The sequence below is a fragment of the Odontesthes bonariensis genome, chromosome 7, assembly GCF_027942865.1.
Source record: "Odontesthes bonariensis isolate fOdoBon6 chromosome 7, fOdoBon6.hap1, whole genome shotgun sequence".
NCBI classification, from domain to species: Eukaryota; Metazoa; Chordata; class Actinopteri; order Atheriniformes; family Atherinopsidae; genus Odontesthes; species Odontesthes bonariensis.
Window position 1 is genome coordinate 20,911,646 of NC_134512.1, and position 16,566 is coordinate 20,928,211.

Below are 16,566 nucleotides of genomic sequence, written 5' to 3' on the forward strand. Positions count from 1 at the left end.
AGATTAAAGACCACCTCAACAACACAAAAACACTTGGTTCTGTGCAGTAGGCTGAATGAAATGCTGCAATTATAATAGACAGTGGCACGAACAAAAGCCTCACTTTAATTCTTCCATTTTTGTCTTCAGTACAGACAGGCGGTGCGGTCATTACAAACCAGCTAGTGTGATTTTAGTCACACACATTAATGCACTCGAATGTGAAATGTCTTAAAGGTATTGCTATATTCACGCCCCCCTCAGCCTTCAGATGTTCTTGAACACTGTTTCACATACTAGTTCTGTGTTCAGAGTGTCATTTCGAACGGCTTTCTCTGCTCTGTGCGTTGATGAAACAAGTTGGCTGTCCTCTGCTTGCATCTCGCATCTCAGTCTTGTCCTGAGAACCGTTTTTTTTTTTTTTTCTGATTTTCAACTGAAGTTTGGTCATATTACACCACTTTATAGCTCCTGTTCATAATTACTGGCAGGTATCTCTTTATCGCTGAAAAAACACAAAATAAAGAGAATGAAACTAATTACAGTTATTTGTGACTGAGATGTCGTAAAGTCTGTTGAACGTTTGGGGTTGTAGCAGCATCCCTCCGTCTGTGTCCTCATGAAGCCCTTGTGAACTATGTTCCATTGGGCTGTGGTGTGTGGTCTCCCCACAGCAGTCTAGAGGACCTTGACAAGTCATTTGTCCACACTTTTAATGTCTCTCGTGGTTTCTACTTGACGTAGCATCACAGTTCAGGTTTTTCTCATCATTCGGCGAGTTTGCCAGACGTGGAACTTGCTATAGGCAGTCTGCAGCATGTCCTCCAAGTGTCCTGTGAACTGTGCAAAGGTGAAAGAGATTTAATACAAGCGCCATCCGGTGAGGGCCTCCAAGTCACAATAAATACCTCAGACTCACATTCACACTTAAATATTGACGCTGAATTTTCTCCTGAAAAGGACGAAGCTTGGTCATCTGAAATCTCTCAAGGTTCGACTTCATTTTCGTCACCTGAAAGGAAAACGGAAAACCACACTGCTTCATGTAATATATACTTTATGGGCAGAGCGTTTATTTGCATTCACTTTTAATTAGAAGTGTAAATTGATTTTCTTGTGATGCCAACATAACGAAATTCAGGAATTAGGGAAGTAACTTTTAAAGAAACCGAAATTAGTCACCTTTTCCTCCAAAAATGGCGTGTTCACCGGAAAACAGGACCAGAAATGTCTCAGCAACTCTCCAGCGGCCATATAAAGATGTTTCAACTCGCCTTGAATCTCAATGGGTGCCATCTCTGAATAAAGACATGAACATGAAGCTTTAAGTTGCAAAGTGTAAATGTGAATTCAGAGTGAAATGCAAAAGATTCTATTTCACAGAAATTTTTTGTCCCTCCGTGACCATTCATGGCCAGACAGTGACCGTAAGGGAAAAAACATTAGGCACACTGTGTTGCTCGGGTCATTTCAACTCTGCGTACTTTTCAAGCATAAGAATAATAGAAAACCAGAATAATGAAGACGTTAAAACATGTAAAGAAACAACGTAGAAAAAAAAACAGTAGAAACTACGAGCATCCCTGCACTGTGAAGTGATTTGGAAAGATAAGAATTTTAGATGAAATGGAGCTCGGCCATTACAGGCTTTGTATGTAATAATTAGGGGTTTCTATTCTATTCTTCATTTTACAGGGAGCCAGTGTAGTGAGGCAAGAACAGGAATCGGTACTCCCAAAAAATACTCTAATGCAATCCAAACAAACGATTTGCTTGGTTAGAGAATTACTGAGGATATTCTAGGGCAGAAGAGGTTTACATTGGTTTTACCTCAATTTAAAAAGTAGAAAATTACAGGTAATCCAGGAGTTATGTCTCAAATACAGACACGTAACGTAAAGAAACACCAGAGAATCTGGTCATAGACTGGTCTGGTCAAACTTCTCTCGTGTAACATAAGAAACTGATTAGCTTTCTCAAGTTTAACAGATAGATGGAACCGGGTGTCATCAGCACAAGGATAAAAATATATGTCGCATTTCCAAATATTACTGCCCAAAGGAAGCATATATACAAAGAACAATATAGGTCCCAGACCGGAACACTGTGGGACTACATAACCAACATTGGCCTGTGTGACTGAAACAACATTTCCACAACCTGGAATCTGTCAGACAAATATGACTTAAAGCAGTACTAAGCATAATTTCAGCTCTGGTTTTATGGTAAATAGCTTAAATCTCATTTGGACCACACACTTACGACTTATGGCTTGCTGTGCACTGGCCTGCATGAGGATACCTCCCGGAGAGAGCGCTGCAATCGCAGAACTCGCTGATGTGCTGGACAACACCTGTAAAGAACAATTACTGCACTTAAAAATGTTCATCTTTACAACTCAATAAATCAACTGTGAGAAGTCTATTAGCGGAAGAATCCATCCTAAAATTAATCTTTAGTTGCAAACCTAAAATACAAAACTCGCACCCGCTTTTGTTTGAACCTTGATTTCCTCATTTACTTTAAATCTACTTGTAAAAATGACAGTCAGGTGTACAGGATCTTAAATCATAAAGCTCTAAGATCTTCAGCTCTGAAAGGTTTGAAGAAATTTGCTACAGCTCTAAAGCTCAGGAATCAGATCATCCAAATTTGGCATAAGCTACATCTTCTGATTTGAACAAAGATAGTAAACCAAAGACACTATTCAAATTTCTCTCCAACAGCTGTAACACTGGAGACTCTTGAGTGAGGCCGTCAGTATTTTGTATTCATGTCTAGATTTGTTAAATCATGTGCAAAACGCAATCACAACTTTCCCCGATTACTCCGCAAATAAACCCTGATGTAGCTCATAAAGTTAGTTATTGAGTGTGAGTGCAGTGGTTTGGGTTGTGAAAACATCTGGCAAAGATCAGATGACAAGTATTTTCCCATCACCTTTCCAACAAAGCAGTTTGGAAAATGCCGAAAAACGGAGCGATGATCAAACCTGAGTGAGGTTGGGTTTGTAATTGGCCATTTCGTGTTGGATGCAGTTGACAGAGTTGATGATATCCTGGCTGCTTGTGTACTGCTGGGACTGAAGTGGCACGGGACCGTGAGCGTACCTTAACAAAAAAAAAAAAAAAAAAGAGTAAAGAAAGAAAAATTGGATTATTACAAAAACATCAAAGACTCATTTACATACATACATAGTCACTTGTCGACTTACTGCGACATTGTGTTCAGTTACAGCCCCCAGCGAACTAACACAGTGTATACAATGGATCTGACCTTCTGTTACTCCACTCCAGACTTTCCCTTATGAAACAGTAAAAAGCAAGAGCTCTGCCCAGAGGAAGTGAGACTCAGTGACTAAACTTTGTTCCCGTTTGGCTGTTGTGTCCTTAAACTTGCGCAAGCTTTGCTGAAGCTGACACAACTTAAGTCTTAATTCAGTGGGATATAATTTAATGGGACTGTTGTAGGATTTATACCGTATTATCTATATATTCATTAATGACTTGTGTGGTCATTTGTCAGACAAATCAATAACTTTCAAGGCAGATTAAAAACAAAATCAAATTGTTATCTTTAAAAAAAAAAAAATTGGGGGGGGGGGGGGCTTTTTATGCCTATTGTATAGGACAGTGGAGAGGGACAGGAAGCAGGGGGCAGAGAAAGGGGGAATAACACGGAGCAAATGGCTGTCCAATGTGGGATTCAAACCGGGGCCAGCTGCAGCGAGGACTATAGCCTCTGTACATGGGGCGTCTGCTGTACCCACAACGCCACAGACCGCCCCCAAATTGTTATCTTTAAGGAATAAACAAATTGTAAAACTAAAATGTGGACAAACTGTACCTGTCAGACTTCTTCAGGTTTAATGCTACTGTTTTCGGTCTGTTTTCCCTTTGCAGGTCCTCGTATTCTATGGCTTCTTGTAATTTAACCTAAGAAAGTAACAATAAGTTACAATAAAATTTTGGTAGAAACTCTGCAACAAAGCTACAGAGCCGTCATACCTTCTTAACAGGAGGTTGAAAGAAGTCTGAATCCCTCGAGTTTCCGTCCGTGCTGCTCGTCTCACTGGCTTGGTCAGTTGGCGGCTCCCTTTAAAAACAGGCTGGAGTTATCGGAAAGATGAAAACACGGGCAAGTGGTTCTTTGTTTAGTGACCAATAGTGATTCTTTACCCTTTGCGTGCGCCTGCTGCCAGCACCATGGCACTGTGATGGTTGAACCTCTTTATGATGGCAGAGTTGCTGCTCTCCTTCACTGTCCTGTTTGCATTCGAGGTTGAAGGTGTTGTGCTAAAACCATAACCCTGCGTCACAAAAAAAAACAGCATGTTTTGAGGCTGAGGGGCTAAAGAAGAAGCTTTTTAAATGCTTTAAGAGTGGTAAGATGTGGCCAGCGAGTCATCTCACCTCATCTAATGTTTTATCTTCCAACGATAAGAGGTCAACCAAAGGATTCTTGACTCCTTGAGTCACAAGAGACTTTAACCCTGCACACAACAGATTAACAATCGTGTGCATCACTGTTTTATGATGCATTTATCAAATAAGACACACACTAACAGTGCTGGAAAAAGCCTTAAGACTCCCACCTTTCTCATCCTGTTTGGCACATTCTGAGAAGATATCCTGCGTTCCCGTGTTGATGCGGTCTCTGTGAAAATAATGGGACTGGAAGAAGCGGGTCCAGAACTCCTTCTCCGTCAGGTTATGAGGCACATTTTCACTATACTTCTGCTTCACTGCAAATACAGTGCAAGTACATAGAAACACATTTTCTCCACAACCAGATGCATATTCAGTATCAATTACTTAGATTACGAAAAACAGACTACACTATCTCTCTGACATTGCTACAGTCTTCTGGTTGAAATAAAAATCTCAAGTTGGTTGTAGTTTTTTGTTCTTTTCCCCATCTGTAAATAACGTAACAGTTTCTGAGCCAACTTAAAAGCTGAAATGTAACAAAATACCTGCAGGGTATGTTCTGAAGATGGATTCAATGATGTCAGCTGTCAGATTATATCTCAAGCCATTGCAGCCATCGGTCTGAGGTCTGATGTCGGCCTGCAAAGCGAAAACATCATGTGTTTATGTATGTTGTTGGGGACTGACATTGGAAAGCATGAAGTGCAACTTTGCCAGGATAGATGTACTCACCAGAAATGCTCCAGATATACCGACTTCCTGTTTGTTGTCATACGGTGCAGGTTCTGCATTATTTATGCCTCCTAACCGGTTAGCCCAGAACTCCTCTGCACTGATCACTTGGCTCACCACGAGGTCTTTGTACAACTGGAAAAGCACAGGATCTTCTTGAAGCAACCTGCAGGAGCAAATACAAACGTGACCAGTGTAAAAGTGAATTCCCACCAACACACAGAGCCGATGAGAGCTCTGTCATAATGTGACACAATGCAACATATGCAGGCTTTATTTTTTTAAACCCTAGAGTGACGCGAGGATTGCGTCAAACCTTTCAGGATATACCAACGATGATCATATCAAAATATTCTGAAATTCTGATAAACATAAGTGCGACAGCAATTTACAATCAAGTGGTTTAACTTCTCAGGAGTTATTTATGCTACATTTCTAGTCTCTTCAGAGGCTGAGAAATAAAAGGCTTTTTAAACACAGCCTCAGGTTGTAGCGCATTAAGGAATATTCTGATGTAGCTGCACGCTCTCATTTGAGAGGCACAGATGACAGTGTCGTTTCATCTAAACATTGTGTGTGTCTAGATTTGTTACATCTTGCGCAAGACAAAAACCTAAACACCCAAACTAAAACAAAAAAACACCTACATTCATTACACTTATCAGACTGGCCCATCGTACTGTGTATGCAGTGGTTTATGCGAGAGATTACCGTCATTATATTCAGTAAAACTGTTCGTCAGTAAAAAAAATGGCATTACAATACCGTCATTTTATGCCATGATGTGACCAGAGTGGCTCAGATTGATGCAGTCACATATGACGATTCATCAACATCATCATCATAGTAAAAGTTAAACAGAAATCTCTGCCTCGAATGGAAATTCACAGACAAGCCCCTTTCTAATTGTTGAGCTGTTGTTATCACGTATAATCTTACAAAGTAATGAGACCTGTGATGTGACGAATAAATCATTGTCTCTGATCTATATTCCACTTCTGCCTATCCTTTGGCAAGATGTGCTGCTGCACACAAATGCCCCAAAACAAAAGGTGTGCGATCAAGCCTTTGGAACAAGACCGACAAAAAACCCCAAAACAACCCAAAACCCAAACATCTGATGTTTTAAGCTATTCGGACTCCATTCCATGTCCACTGCGGAGCAGAAATTGCATTTTCTCCTACCACATATATATCAACAAGGCTGAACTGAATATTAGAAGATCCCCTCAGCCCAACATGATACAGAAAAACACAAGCTACCATCTCCAAAATGAAACAGTTTCAAGAGAGTGAATCGTAAATCTAATTTTAGTTGGTCAAAGGCACAGTTCCCACGGTCAGCTGTGAACATTTCAACAAGACCCCATCATCTTTAAGTATCGCAACAATGACAATTCATCCAGCTTTTTTTATACAGTTGAATGAAAACTGTTCTAATGACAATGAAAAATAATTGTATTGAGGTAAAGAAATTGCTATGAGTCAATCAAGGAGGTCTGAAGAAGACCAGATTCTCACCGGTTTTTCTCTTCCAGCTCCTTGTTGGCTTTCTTCTTGAACTTGGGCAGCAGCTGCTGCAGTAGTTCCTTGACAGCCTCTCGGTCTTTGAGTGCGGTGCTCTCATTGGCAAAGTGGAATGTGGTACTCTCACCAGTGTGAAGGACCAGCTGAAGCTGAATTTTGGCTTTGCCGTCAGGGCTGATCTTCTGACCTGCACGGGGCAGCAGTAAAGTGCAGCTTGAAAAGAAAACAACGGCACTAAAGTATGCTGACATAAGCTGTGACTTGAGGGCATCCAGGACTCACAGCGAATATCTGAATACAAGTGGCTGACTGTGAAGCGGTCTTTGCCTTCTGGACCCCAGGCTATTCGTTCAGCCATCAAATACAGTGTGCCATCCTGCTTCCTCTGACGGACCTTTTTAATCACCAGCAGCACCTCCTCCGACAGAGACGCCATGGCTCAAACAGATAACTGAGAAAATAGATTGACAGTCTTCAATTACGGGTCACAGATAGGTAAATGTTTGTCAACTCATTAAATAAAACATTTGACAACAAACCGTTCAGTCATTACTTGATCTAGAGTCACAAAATTAACACAACATTAACGGAGTCATAACCAAAGCGAGTGCTTCATCACATCAACATATCCAGCCCTTTGTATGAGCTGCAAACACATGTAGATTGCAGTTCACTACACGTCAATGTCCCAGTTAGATGTTTTGCTTCCTACACCGAATTAACCCACTACTACGTAACGTTAATACTATTTAAACCCAAGCAAGTCACTGCTTTATTCACGGTTCCATCCTATAAACTTAGCTAACCCGCCTGACGTTAGCTAACACTGTAGAAGAGGGAAAGCCTCCGGATGAAGTCAACAATAAACTTACCTTTTCTCAAAATTAATCAATACTGCAACGAAAGCGTCGTTTTAACGAAACACATAATCTCGTGATAGTATTATTTTACTAATATAACTGCCGAGTGCGTCAGTTTTACCTGAATTTTAACTACTCAAATAGCGAACGATCAGACTTTAATGCCGACATGTTTGTCGGGCGGTGTGTTACACTGAAAAGATTCCGGTGGGATAAGACCCTCGGGCGTCGGTTCCGCTCAGCAGTACCATGGCTCCGACAAACATATGATAATATAACATTTTTGTGAGGTCGGAAATGCAACAGCATTTCGAAAAAATATATAACAAAAACAAAACAAATTTATTTACAAATGAGAATTTCAGAAGTTGTGACTTTCTGACTTGCATTTTTGTGATTTTTTTTGTTTATTGTGTGGTGCTTTCGGAAAAGCTGTTGGTTTTTTTGTTTCATATGGTTGTGCTATTCTATTTATTCATTCATTCATTGTTCAGGCCACCAGTTAACTTTACAAATGTCCATGGATTGAAGGAGAAAACCTGAACTCACCTGAGAAAGCAACGAAAGTTCTCCTACTGATTTCTTTCTTTTATTTTTTCCACAAATATTAATTTCCAGAGAAACACTACATTACGGTCAGTATAGCCAAAGTGTGTTATAAGGTGCCTTTGTCAGCTTAATAACTTATCTTCAGCTTTTCTCTACTTTACAGATATTTGACTTTGTATATGTACATGTATATGTATATGTACAATAAAGTAAATGGGACTGGTTAAAAAGATTTCCAGAACTGTTCTATGGACCTTGATCCCAGGGCCAGTTGGGTCGAAGATAATCCAGTCACATGTGAATCAGAGGCACTTCATTATTTTAAACAATCTAAACAAATTTGTTGACCTATGGTTAACAGTGGAAAAAAATGTAATAGAGCAGAGTTAAACAGAGATATGAATTAGGCCTCTGTAAATTTAGATGTCAAGGGCAGAATTTTTTTTTTAGTGCTGTGTAAAAAAGTATAATAATAATTCATAAAGTTCAAAGTTGTTCATAGTGATCACCTTCATCATTTGTTAAATCACTTTTATCTCAATAACAATCTAAATGTCAGTGCCCCTGTTTACCCGTTTAGCTGAGCATGAAAATCCCGATGACCGCTGGGATCCAGCCCCCCCGCGACCCGACCGACGGATTCAGCGGATATAGAAAATGGATGGATGGATGATATGCAACACTGTCATATGGTCTCAACTCACAACAACACTACAGGGATATTTTGGACTGATGTTTTAGATCATCTAAATACAAAACAAGAGGACATCTTTTCTGGGAAGAATGGCTTTCTACCTGCCCTGAAGAGTTCCAGAGACTTTGAAAATCAAGGTCAAGGAGCACTGAAACTGTTCCTGGCTCACATGGTGGCCGTCACGGTACTTAGAGACTTTACACGGATTTTTCTTTTAATTTGCCATCTGTATGTGCGTGATAGTTGACCACTGAATACATATGTCTCCATATCAAGTGATCCGACCTCATGTGTAAAAATCAATGCATGTTGTGTAGAATTTTGAACAATGCACTCAGAGAAAGGAGAATGAACTATAGGAAATTTCCATGATGAATCAATTACGAAAATAAAAACCAAGAAGACATGGATCATCAGAAAATCTGAGTTTTAATGATAATGAAGACAGCAGTTGGAAACATCAGATACACTGATTTATTGCTCTGCAGACACTGAATGAGAGGATGATTAAGGATTAAGTATGCTTAAAGCACAAATAAGCGGCGTAAATAGTTATAGGAAGTTTCATACCAGCACATGTGCTGCTTTTTAAGTTTTTGAAGAATCATATATATATATATATATATATATATATATATATATATATATATATATATATATATATATACATATATATGTATGTATATGGATCAGCTTTTCCTTTAAACAAGTGAAATTTCGGTCCGGCCTTTGACGTTTTTCATATTAATGTTTGGTGTACTCTTTACATTCAGTAACCTCACATCCGCACTTGTCAACTGAAATGTAAGTGTGTTTGATTTTGCTGCCATCGGAGCAGGTCATCTCCACTTCCTTCTTGCTGGTGGTCAAATCACGACAGCAGGAACATGAATGCATCATTCTGTTAGCCTCCGCTGAGTACCTGCAAATACATAGAGAGTAAGGGTGAGATACCTGCTGTTAAAACGCAGTAAAGAGATTTTAGCATCATTGTGTAGCTTGCGCTGCATATTCCACAGATACTTTATAATGAGCCTCACATTGACCAGGACGCTCCACAGGATCCCTGACAGGCAGTGAGCTCCACCTTCTCATCTGACCTGCAGTTGTTTGTCTGCAGGTAGGTGGAATTCTTTGTCAGCTCACAGCTGTAATGAGGAGTGCCTGTGAAAAACACACGAACATCTTTACATGGAGCATAAAGCTGCAGTGAGCTCATTAAAAAATAAAGCTGCAGTGAGCTCATTAAAAACACAAAAACCTTATTAGCTGGCAGAAATGATATCCTTATTTGTTTCTTGTCTCTAATTTGAAGTTTGAAGGTAGTTTAGTTTTGAAATCTGAAGATATCTACAGAGGCATCTGTAAGAGAATTAATAGACACCCTTGTGTCAAGAAAGATTTATGGAGGGCAATAAAAAGTGATTTATGAGGGGGCAATAAATCAATAGGTTCTGAGTAGTAACAGTATTGACAATCAAATCAAATTTATTTATATAACACATTTCGTGTACAAAACAATTCAAAGTACTTCACATAAAATAAAAGCAAATCAAGTCAAGTCTTTTATTGTCAGATACACAGAACAACAGAGTTGGGCACTGAAATTCTTAGGACAGGACACCGTACAGCAACTACCATAACAAGACATAACATGCCGTAACATGATATGACATAAGTACACTAACAATAAATAGGCAATATAGATACTATAAAATATACATTTTACGTTAATTACTAGAGCTATACTGAACATATAATACACATAATAGCCTATGCTAATCTAAGACCTATACTAACCTAGAAACCCAAGATAAAAATACAATATTGTGTAATATTGCATGTTGTAGTGCAAACAGCAGTGGAGGTAGGCATGTGTAAAGTGTCCAGTGTGAAAGGGACGCATTTCAGCAGGGAGTGTAAGAAGCATTAAAATATATAAATGAATATAAAAACAAGCAACTGTCCAGATAAATTAAAATATATCGTGCAGATTCCATGCATAGACACATGAGAAAAGTAATGTTTTTAACCTGGATTTAAAAAATGTCTCCATTTGGTGAAAGTTTAATCTCCCCCGGCAGTTTGTTCCACTTGTTTGCAGCATAACAGCTAAATGCTGCTTCTCTGTGTTTTATAAATAAAAAGGTTTATTGGTTAATAGGAATGGTTTAGTTTAAGACGGTAAACTGTCAAGATTTTAAATCCTGTGTTCTTGACTGTTTCAAAAAGTATGTAGACAGGCTGTAGACAGTTTAAATGCTATTATGTTAAAGTTTACACGAGACTGTCAGACGATTCAAATCGCATTGTGGCAAATCAAGGTGTGAGTTTCCACAGCAGGGGTCCACGGGAACCTGACAAAATGGGTGGTTCAGTGTTAGTCATGAATACACTATTTCTCTCAGTTCAAGTAAACGAGGTGAATAATCACTAATCATCCCTAGGAAAACAGTGAACATTGTCAGGAAAACATTGTTAACACAAACGCACTACGGTACTCCTTCAAGTTTCAATTAACCAATGACATACAAAGTGATTTGATAAAAGAACAATTATAGCTACTTACAGATCTGATCAGTGATGCGAAGGTAAGTTGTCAGTTAGGGAGGGTCACAGTGTTTCATTTACACTTCAGCATTCTTTTCTCTTCATCGTGTGTGTTTATCAGCTTCGACATCCCAGAGCAGTGTGTGCATGACTGTGTATGCTGGTGAAATGCACACGTCCAGCAGCCTTGTTGTGAAAGATTGCAAGCGTTGCAGGTCTAAGAGACAAGACAACCACAAGTGGGAAAGGTCTTATGCAAACATACCAGACGATATAGAAACATTCAGTTGAATAAGACAATGAAAGTGTGCCTACTCTTCTTTTTCTTTATTCATTTTTTAATGTCCAGTTAATTATGAGATATTGGTTCATATGAGATAAGGAACACAGTGAGAAAAAAAAAAAAAACCTCACTGATATGACAGAACAATGTGATAATTTCACCCTGTTTCTTACAGAAACAAAGTAATTATGTAAAAATGTCAACAAAAAAAAGATTATTCAAGAAAACCCCTGAAAAAGGAAGCACAAAGAGCTGTTAATGTAATCTCACACCAACAGTATATCTGCATCCGCACCAGACAAGAATAACTCAATAAACTGGCTTAAGTTACCCCTCATACTTTATGTTACTTTGCTGCTAAAAGATTTATTTATCTCCAGTTGAGCAGTGTAAAGAACATTTACTCAACATTTAATTAGCTATATTCAATATGATCTGCTGTATTCATTGCAATTTATTATTAATAAATGTAATCACACACAGTCAAAGAGAAACAACTAAGTTTTCAGGAGTGCTGACAGTTTTCTATGTGTTAAATCTCAGGGAAACTTCATCTGAGAGCAAATACTAAACCAGACAGATTTGTCAGCCTTCTTCAGGTAGGCTACTTCTAAATAGGAGTCTGCACACCTATTAACTAACCCGGGGTGAATAAAAGCTTACAAAAAACAAACAAACAAAACAAAAACAAACAAACAAAAAAAAAACTTATTCATCCATTGTGGTGCAACAGCTGCGGTAGGAATTTTCGTGAGTTACGACGACAGTTGTGGAACAACCCTGAAGTAGATCTCCTAGGGATGTTTAGAGTTGATATTAAGAATGATTTAAGTTTAAAAAAAACATTTAAAAAAAAAAAGCAGATGTAAAAGAAACCCTCCTAACGACATGCAGAGAAATAAACTACAGTCAAAAATAAAGTTTTCAAACAGAGTGCAACATCTAAAGCACCTGAACGCCAAGTTACCCACGAAGTGATCAGAACTGATCAGAAGTGTAAAGAGATAGATGTTCCCTTGTGATTAAATTAAAGTCAACATTTAATAAACTTCAGAATTTTATTTTCCACAGAGGGAAAATGATCACCATCACCTGCATGAATTAAGAGTTTAGTCACAGAGGCACTAAGTATGTTCTCATGAGAACAGGGTACAACCAAGTGATCTGGCAACTACAGGCTTAGAAAAAATGATTTGGAGCTAACGGTAAGTCACTTTTCCAGCAGGGTCAGGTTCTCAGCTGTCACCCTGAGAACTACCAATGTCTGATTCTATCTTTTATTCTGAGATCTTGTGAATTTCCAGTTAAACATTTATATCAGATATGTGTAACAGATAGTTAGATGTACAAGTCATATCCTGCATTTGCTGTTAATGGCGAGCTGTTAACTCAAATGTGAACTAAATTTTCATGGCAGCAAAAGACTCCAGCGCACACACACAGAAATGTAGTCAAGAGTTATCTTTCCACAAAACCTTTTAGGCGTGCAATGCAATTGTCCAACCAGGAACTGTAGAAAATAACCCTACCTTATGGTGAATTACACCTAAGCGGCACCAGTGTAAAGTATTTTTACAAGTATAATGCTTGTACGTCATTTCCACGCATTTTGAGCTTTGTATCCTCTTACATTATTACCACTATATGTAAAATGTTGAGTTTAGGGTCAAAGAACAAGATATGGTACCATCCCTGAACAGGATGACACACACTGATGCACACGAAACAAGAGATGCAGAGTTGTAATGTGTTACTTCACTTGTCGTATCATAGCTATGACATAACTGTAAGACCAGTCTAACAGTTTGTGTGTAATTTCATTGCATTTCAAACTTTCCACATCATGTCACACTATGTTTAGTGCGGATGCGGGGAGGTCAGATATTAAGAACAACGGGGAAAAACTAGGATTCTTTTATCTTAGTCGACCCTCAACACGTAAATTAACTGATTTATATTTGTTGTTGGTCTCTCCAGATAGCAAATTGATATTCTTTATTGGAAAGTCTCCCTATACCCAACTTCTGAAATTAATCTGTCATCCCTTTGATTGCTATTTTAGACTGCAATTGGTGAACGTGCTAATTTGTATCCAGTCTAGTTTTTAAATTTGATGAAAGGCATAGTTTTTCATTGGTTATAAAATAACGGTAATGGTAATAAAAAAGTAGAATAAGATTGAAACACTGGATATTGCTACCATCATCTACAGTGGATGTAATTTTCTTGCTGGTTGGATATACAATTTAGGATACATTTTCTGTGTCATGAAATGTTCTGTTTCAGTAGAGTTGTTATTACCATCGCACTATCCACCATGCATGTGTTGAACTCTGCACGAGTAGTAATTCAAAGATGTGAGAAATTAATCATTAGATGCAGAATATTTAATATTGTGTGGCTAGTTTAGACCTTCTGCCCGCTTTTAGTTAAATGAAATAACAATTTCGCTTTTTAATATCACCTTTACTGCAGTTGCATGAGACACCTAGGCTACGTATATATTTCTGGTTTTCATTGTCTGCAAAATATTGATTTTACAGAGTGGCCTGTGTTGCCTGTCTTCATTGTCCTCACACATCACCAAGATTTTGTCTGCAAATTTATTTATTTTTATTCTTTTGTCCGTAGCTATTCCAGACTAGAACCGAATGTGTGCCGGTATTCTGTTTAAGATAAATATGTAGTTGTCTTAAATAAACCAAGGTGGGGAAATGGGGTTAAAGAATCTGGCTTGCGCCTTCAGCTTAAAGGTGGGGTAGGGGATCTTTTTCTGGAACATTTTTTTACATATTGCTTGAAATACTCTTCACACCCCCATTGCAACCAATTAATTAAAAGTTTTGACACAAATATGAAAAGTTTTAGTGGCCTCTAGAACGTACAATCTAGGAAAAACAGTATCCAATCATACTGAACAATGATTGGATTCTGATGCCGTCTATCAAACTGCAATCGTGGAGCATAAACTATCAGAAAAACAACACAAAACAGAGCTGAGGCAGTAACCAAGATGTCTTAAACAATTCTAGAAAGACTAAACTTTGATAATTTTTTATTATATTTAATCCTGAGTCTCCAGGAGATCAGTATATTTTCTTTGCATGCTCACTTGCTCCAGTATTTACTCATCAAACAACTGTTCATGTTTGAATCTTATTACAAAGCCGCCTCATTTGAGGTTATCGTGTTTTTAAGGCTGAATGAACTCAGGCCTTGTTTGCTGGTTAACAGCTTAACTACAGTTAGGTTATCTCCTAATACTACAATCAGACATTAAGTCAGATTCAGGTCCATTATTTTGGAAAGGCCTAAAAGGTTTTGTGGAAAGATAACTCTTGACTACATTTCTGTGTGTGTGCGCTGGAGTCTTTTGCTGCCATGAAAATTTAGTTCACATTTGAGTTAACAGCTCGCCATTAACAGCAAATGCAGGATATGACTTGTACATCTAACTATCTGTTACACATATCTGATATAAATGTTTAACTGGAAATTCACAAGATCTCAGAATAAAAGATAGAATCAGACATTGGTAGTTCTCAGGGTGACAGCTGAGAACCTGACCCTGCTGGAAAAGTGACTTACCGTTAGCTCCAAATCATTTTTTCTAAGCCTGTAGTTGCCAGATCACTTGGTTGTACCCTGTTCTCATGAGAACATACTTAGTGCCTCTGTGACTAAACTCTTAATTCATGCAGGTGATGGTGATCATTTTCCCTCTGTGGAAAATAAAATTCTGAAGTTTATTAAATGTTGACTTTAATTTAATCACAAGGGAACATCTATCTCTTTACACTTCTGATCAGTTCTGATCACTTCGTGGGTAACTTGGCGTTCAGGTGCTTTAGATGTTGCACTCTGTTTGAAAACTTTATTTTTGACTGTAGTTTATTTCTCTGCATGTCGTTAGGAGGGTTTCTTTTACATCTGCTTTTTTTTTTTTAAATGTTTTTTTTAAACTTAAATCATTCTTAATATCAACTCTAAACATCCCTAGGAGATCTACTTCAGGGTTGTTCCACAACTGTCGTCGTAACTCACGAAAATTCCTACCGCAGCTGTTGCACCACAATGGATGAATAAGTTTTTTTTTTGTTTGTTTGTTTGTTTTTGTTTTGTTTGTTTGTTTTTTGTAAGCTTTTATTCACCCCGGGTTAGTTAATAGGTGTGCAGACTCCTATTTAGAAGTAGCCTACCTGAAGAAGGCTGACAAATCTGTCTGGTTTAGTATTTGCTCTCAGATGAAGTTTCCCTGAGATTTAACACATAGAAAACTGTCAGCACTCCTGAAAACTTAGTTGTTTCTCTTTGACTGTATGTGATTACATTTATTAATAATAAATTGCAATGAATACAGCAGATCATATTGAATATAGCTAATTAAATGTTGAGTAAATGTTCTTTACACTGCTCAACTGGAGATAAATAAATCTTTTAGCAGCAAAGTAACATAAAGTATGAGGGGTAACTTAAGCCAGTTTATTGAGTTATTCTTGTCTGGTGCGGATGCAGATATACTGTTGGTGTGAGATTACATTAACAGCTCTTTGTGCTTCCTTTTTCAGGGGTTTTCTTGAATAATCTTTTTTTTGTTGACATTTTTACATAATTACTTTGTTTCTGTAAGAAACAGGGTGAAATTATCACATTGTTCTGTCATATCAGTGAGTTTTTTTTTTTTTCTCACTGTGTTCCTTATCTCATATGAACCAATATCTCATAATTAACTGGACATTAAAAAATGAATAAAGAAAAAGAAGAGTAGGCACACTTTCATTGTCTTATTCAACTGAATGTTTCTATATCGTCTGGTATGTTTGCATAAGACCTTTCCCACTTGTGGTTGTCTTGTCTCTTAGACCTGCAACGCTTGCAATCTTTCACAACAAGGCTGCTGGACGTGTGCATTTCACCAGCATACACAGTCATGCACACACTGCTCTGGGATGTCGAAGCTGA

The 16,566-nt window shown here is 38.1% G+C and overlaps 1 protein-coding gene across 2 annotated transcripts; it reads right to left on the minus strand.

Annotated features, from left to right (window-relative positions):
- Window positions 1-85: 85 nt before the first annotated feature.
- On the minus strand, window positions 86-7,714 carry gtf2h1 (general transcription factor IIH, polypeptide 1). Of its 2 annotated transcripts, none has more exons than XM_075470021.1 (15): window positions 7,650-7,714; window positions 6,951-7,119; window positions 6,663-6,855; window positions 5,142-5,307; window positions 4,955-5,048; window positions 4,574-4,723; window positions 4,392-4,471; window positions 4,158-4,288; window positions 3,987-4,074; window positions 3,826-3,914; window positions 2,972-3,089; window positions 2,242-2,332; window positions 1,162-1,277; window positions 899-991; window positions 86-819 (listed from the first exon to the last, which is right to left on the minus strand). In XM_075470021.1, exons 2-15 carry the CDS (start codon window positions 7,102-7,104, stop codon window positions 733-735), a joined length of 1,650 nt encoding a protein of 549 aa, XP_075326136.1. In that variant the 5' UTR covers window positions 7,105-7,119; window positions 7,650-7,714; the 3' UTR covers window positions 86-732. The 2 variants fall into 2 exon arrangements, with proteins under 2 accessions (XP_075326136.1, XP_075326135.1); XM_075470020.1 differs by having other exon boundaries at window positions 7,541-7,707.
- Between the last annotated feature and the right edge of the window lie 8,852 nt (window positions 7,715-16,566).

Coding starts and splice junctions, on each gene's coding strand:
- gtf2h1 (XM_075470021.1), bottom strand. CDS start 7,104: ATGGCGTCTCTGTCGGAGGAGGTGCTGCTGGTGATTAAAAAGGTCCGT. Junction 5,308..6,662: donor GAGCTGGAAGAGAAAAACCG/GTGAGAATCTGG, acceptor TTGCTCCTGCAG/GTTGCTTCAAGAAGATCCTG. Junction 992..1,161: donor CGCCATTTTTGGAGGAAAAG/GTGACTAATTTC, acceptor TTTTCCTTTCAG/GTGACGAAAATGAAGTCGAA.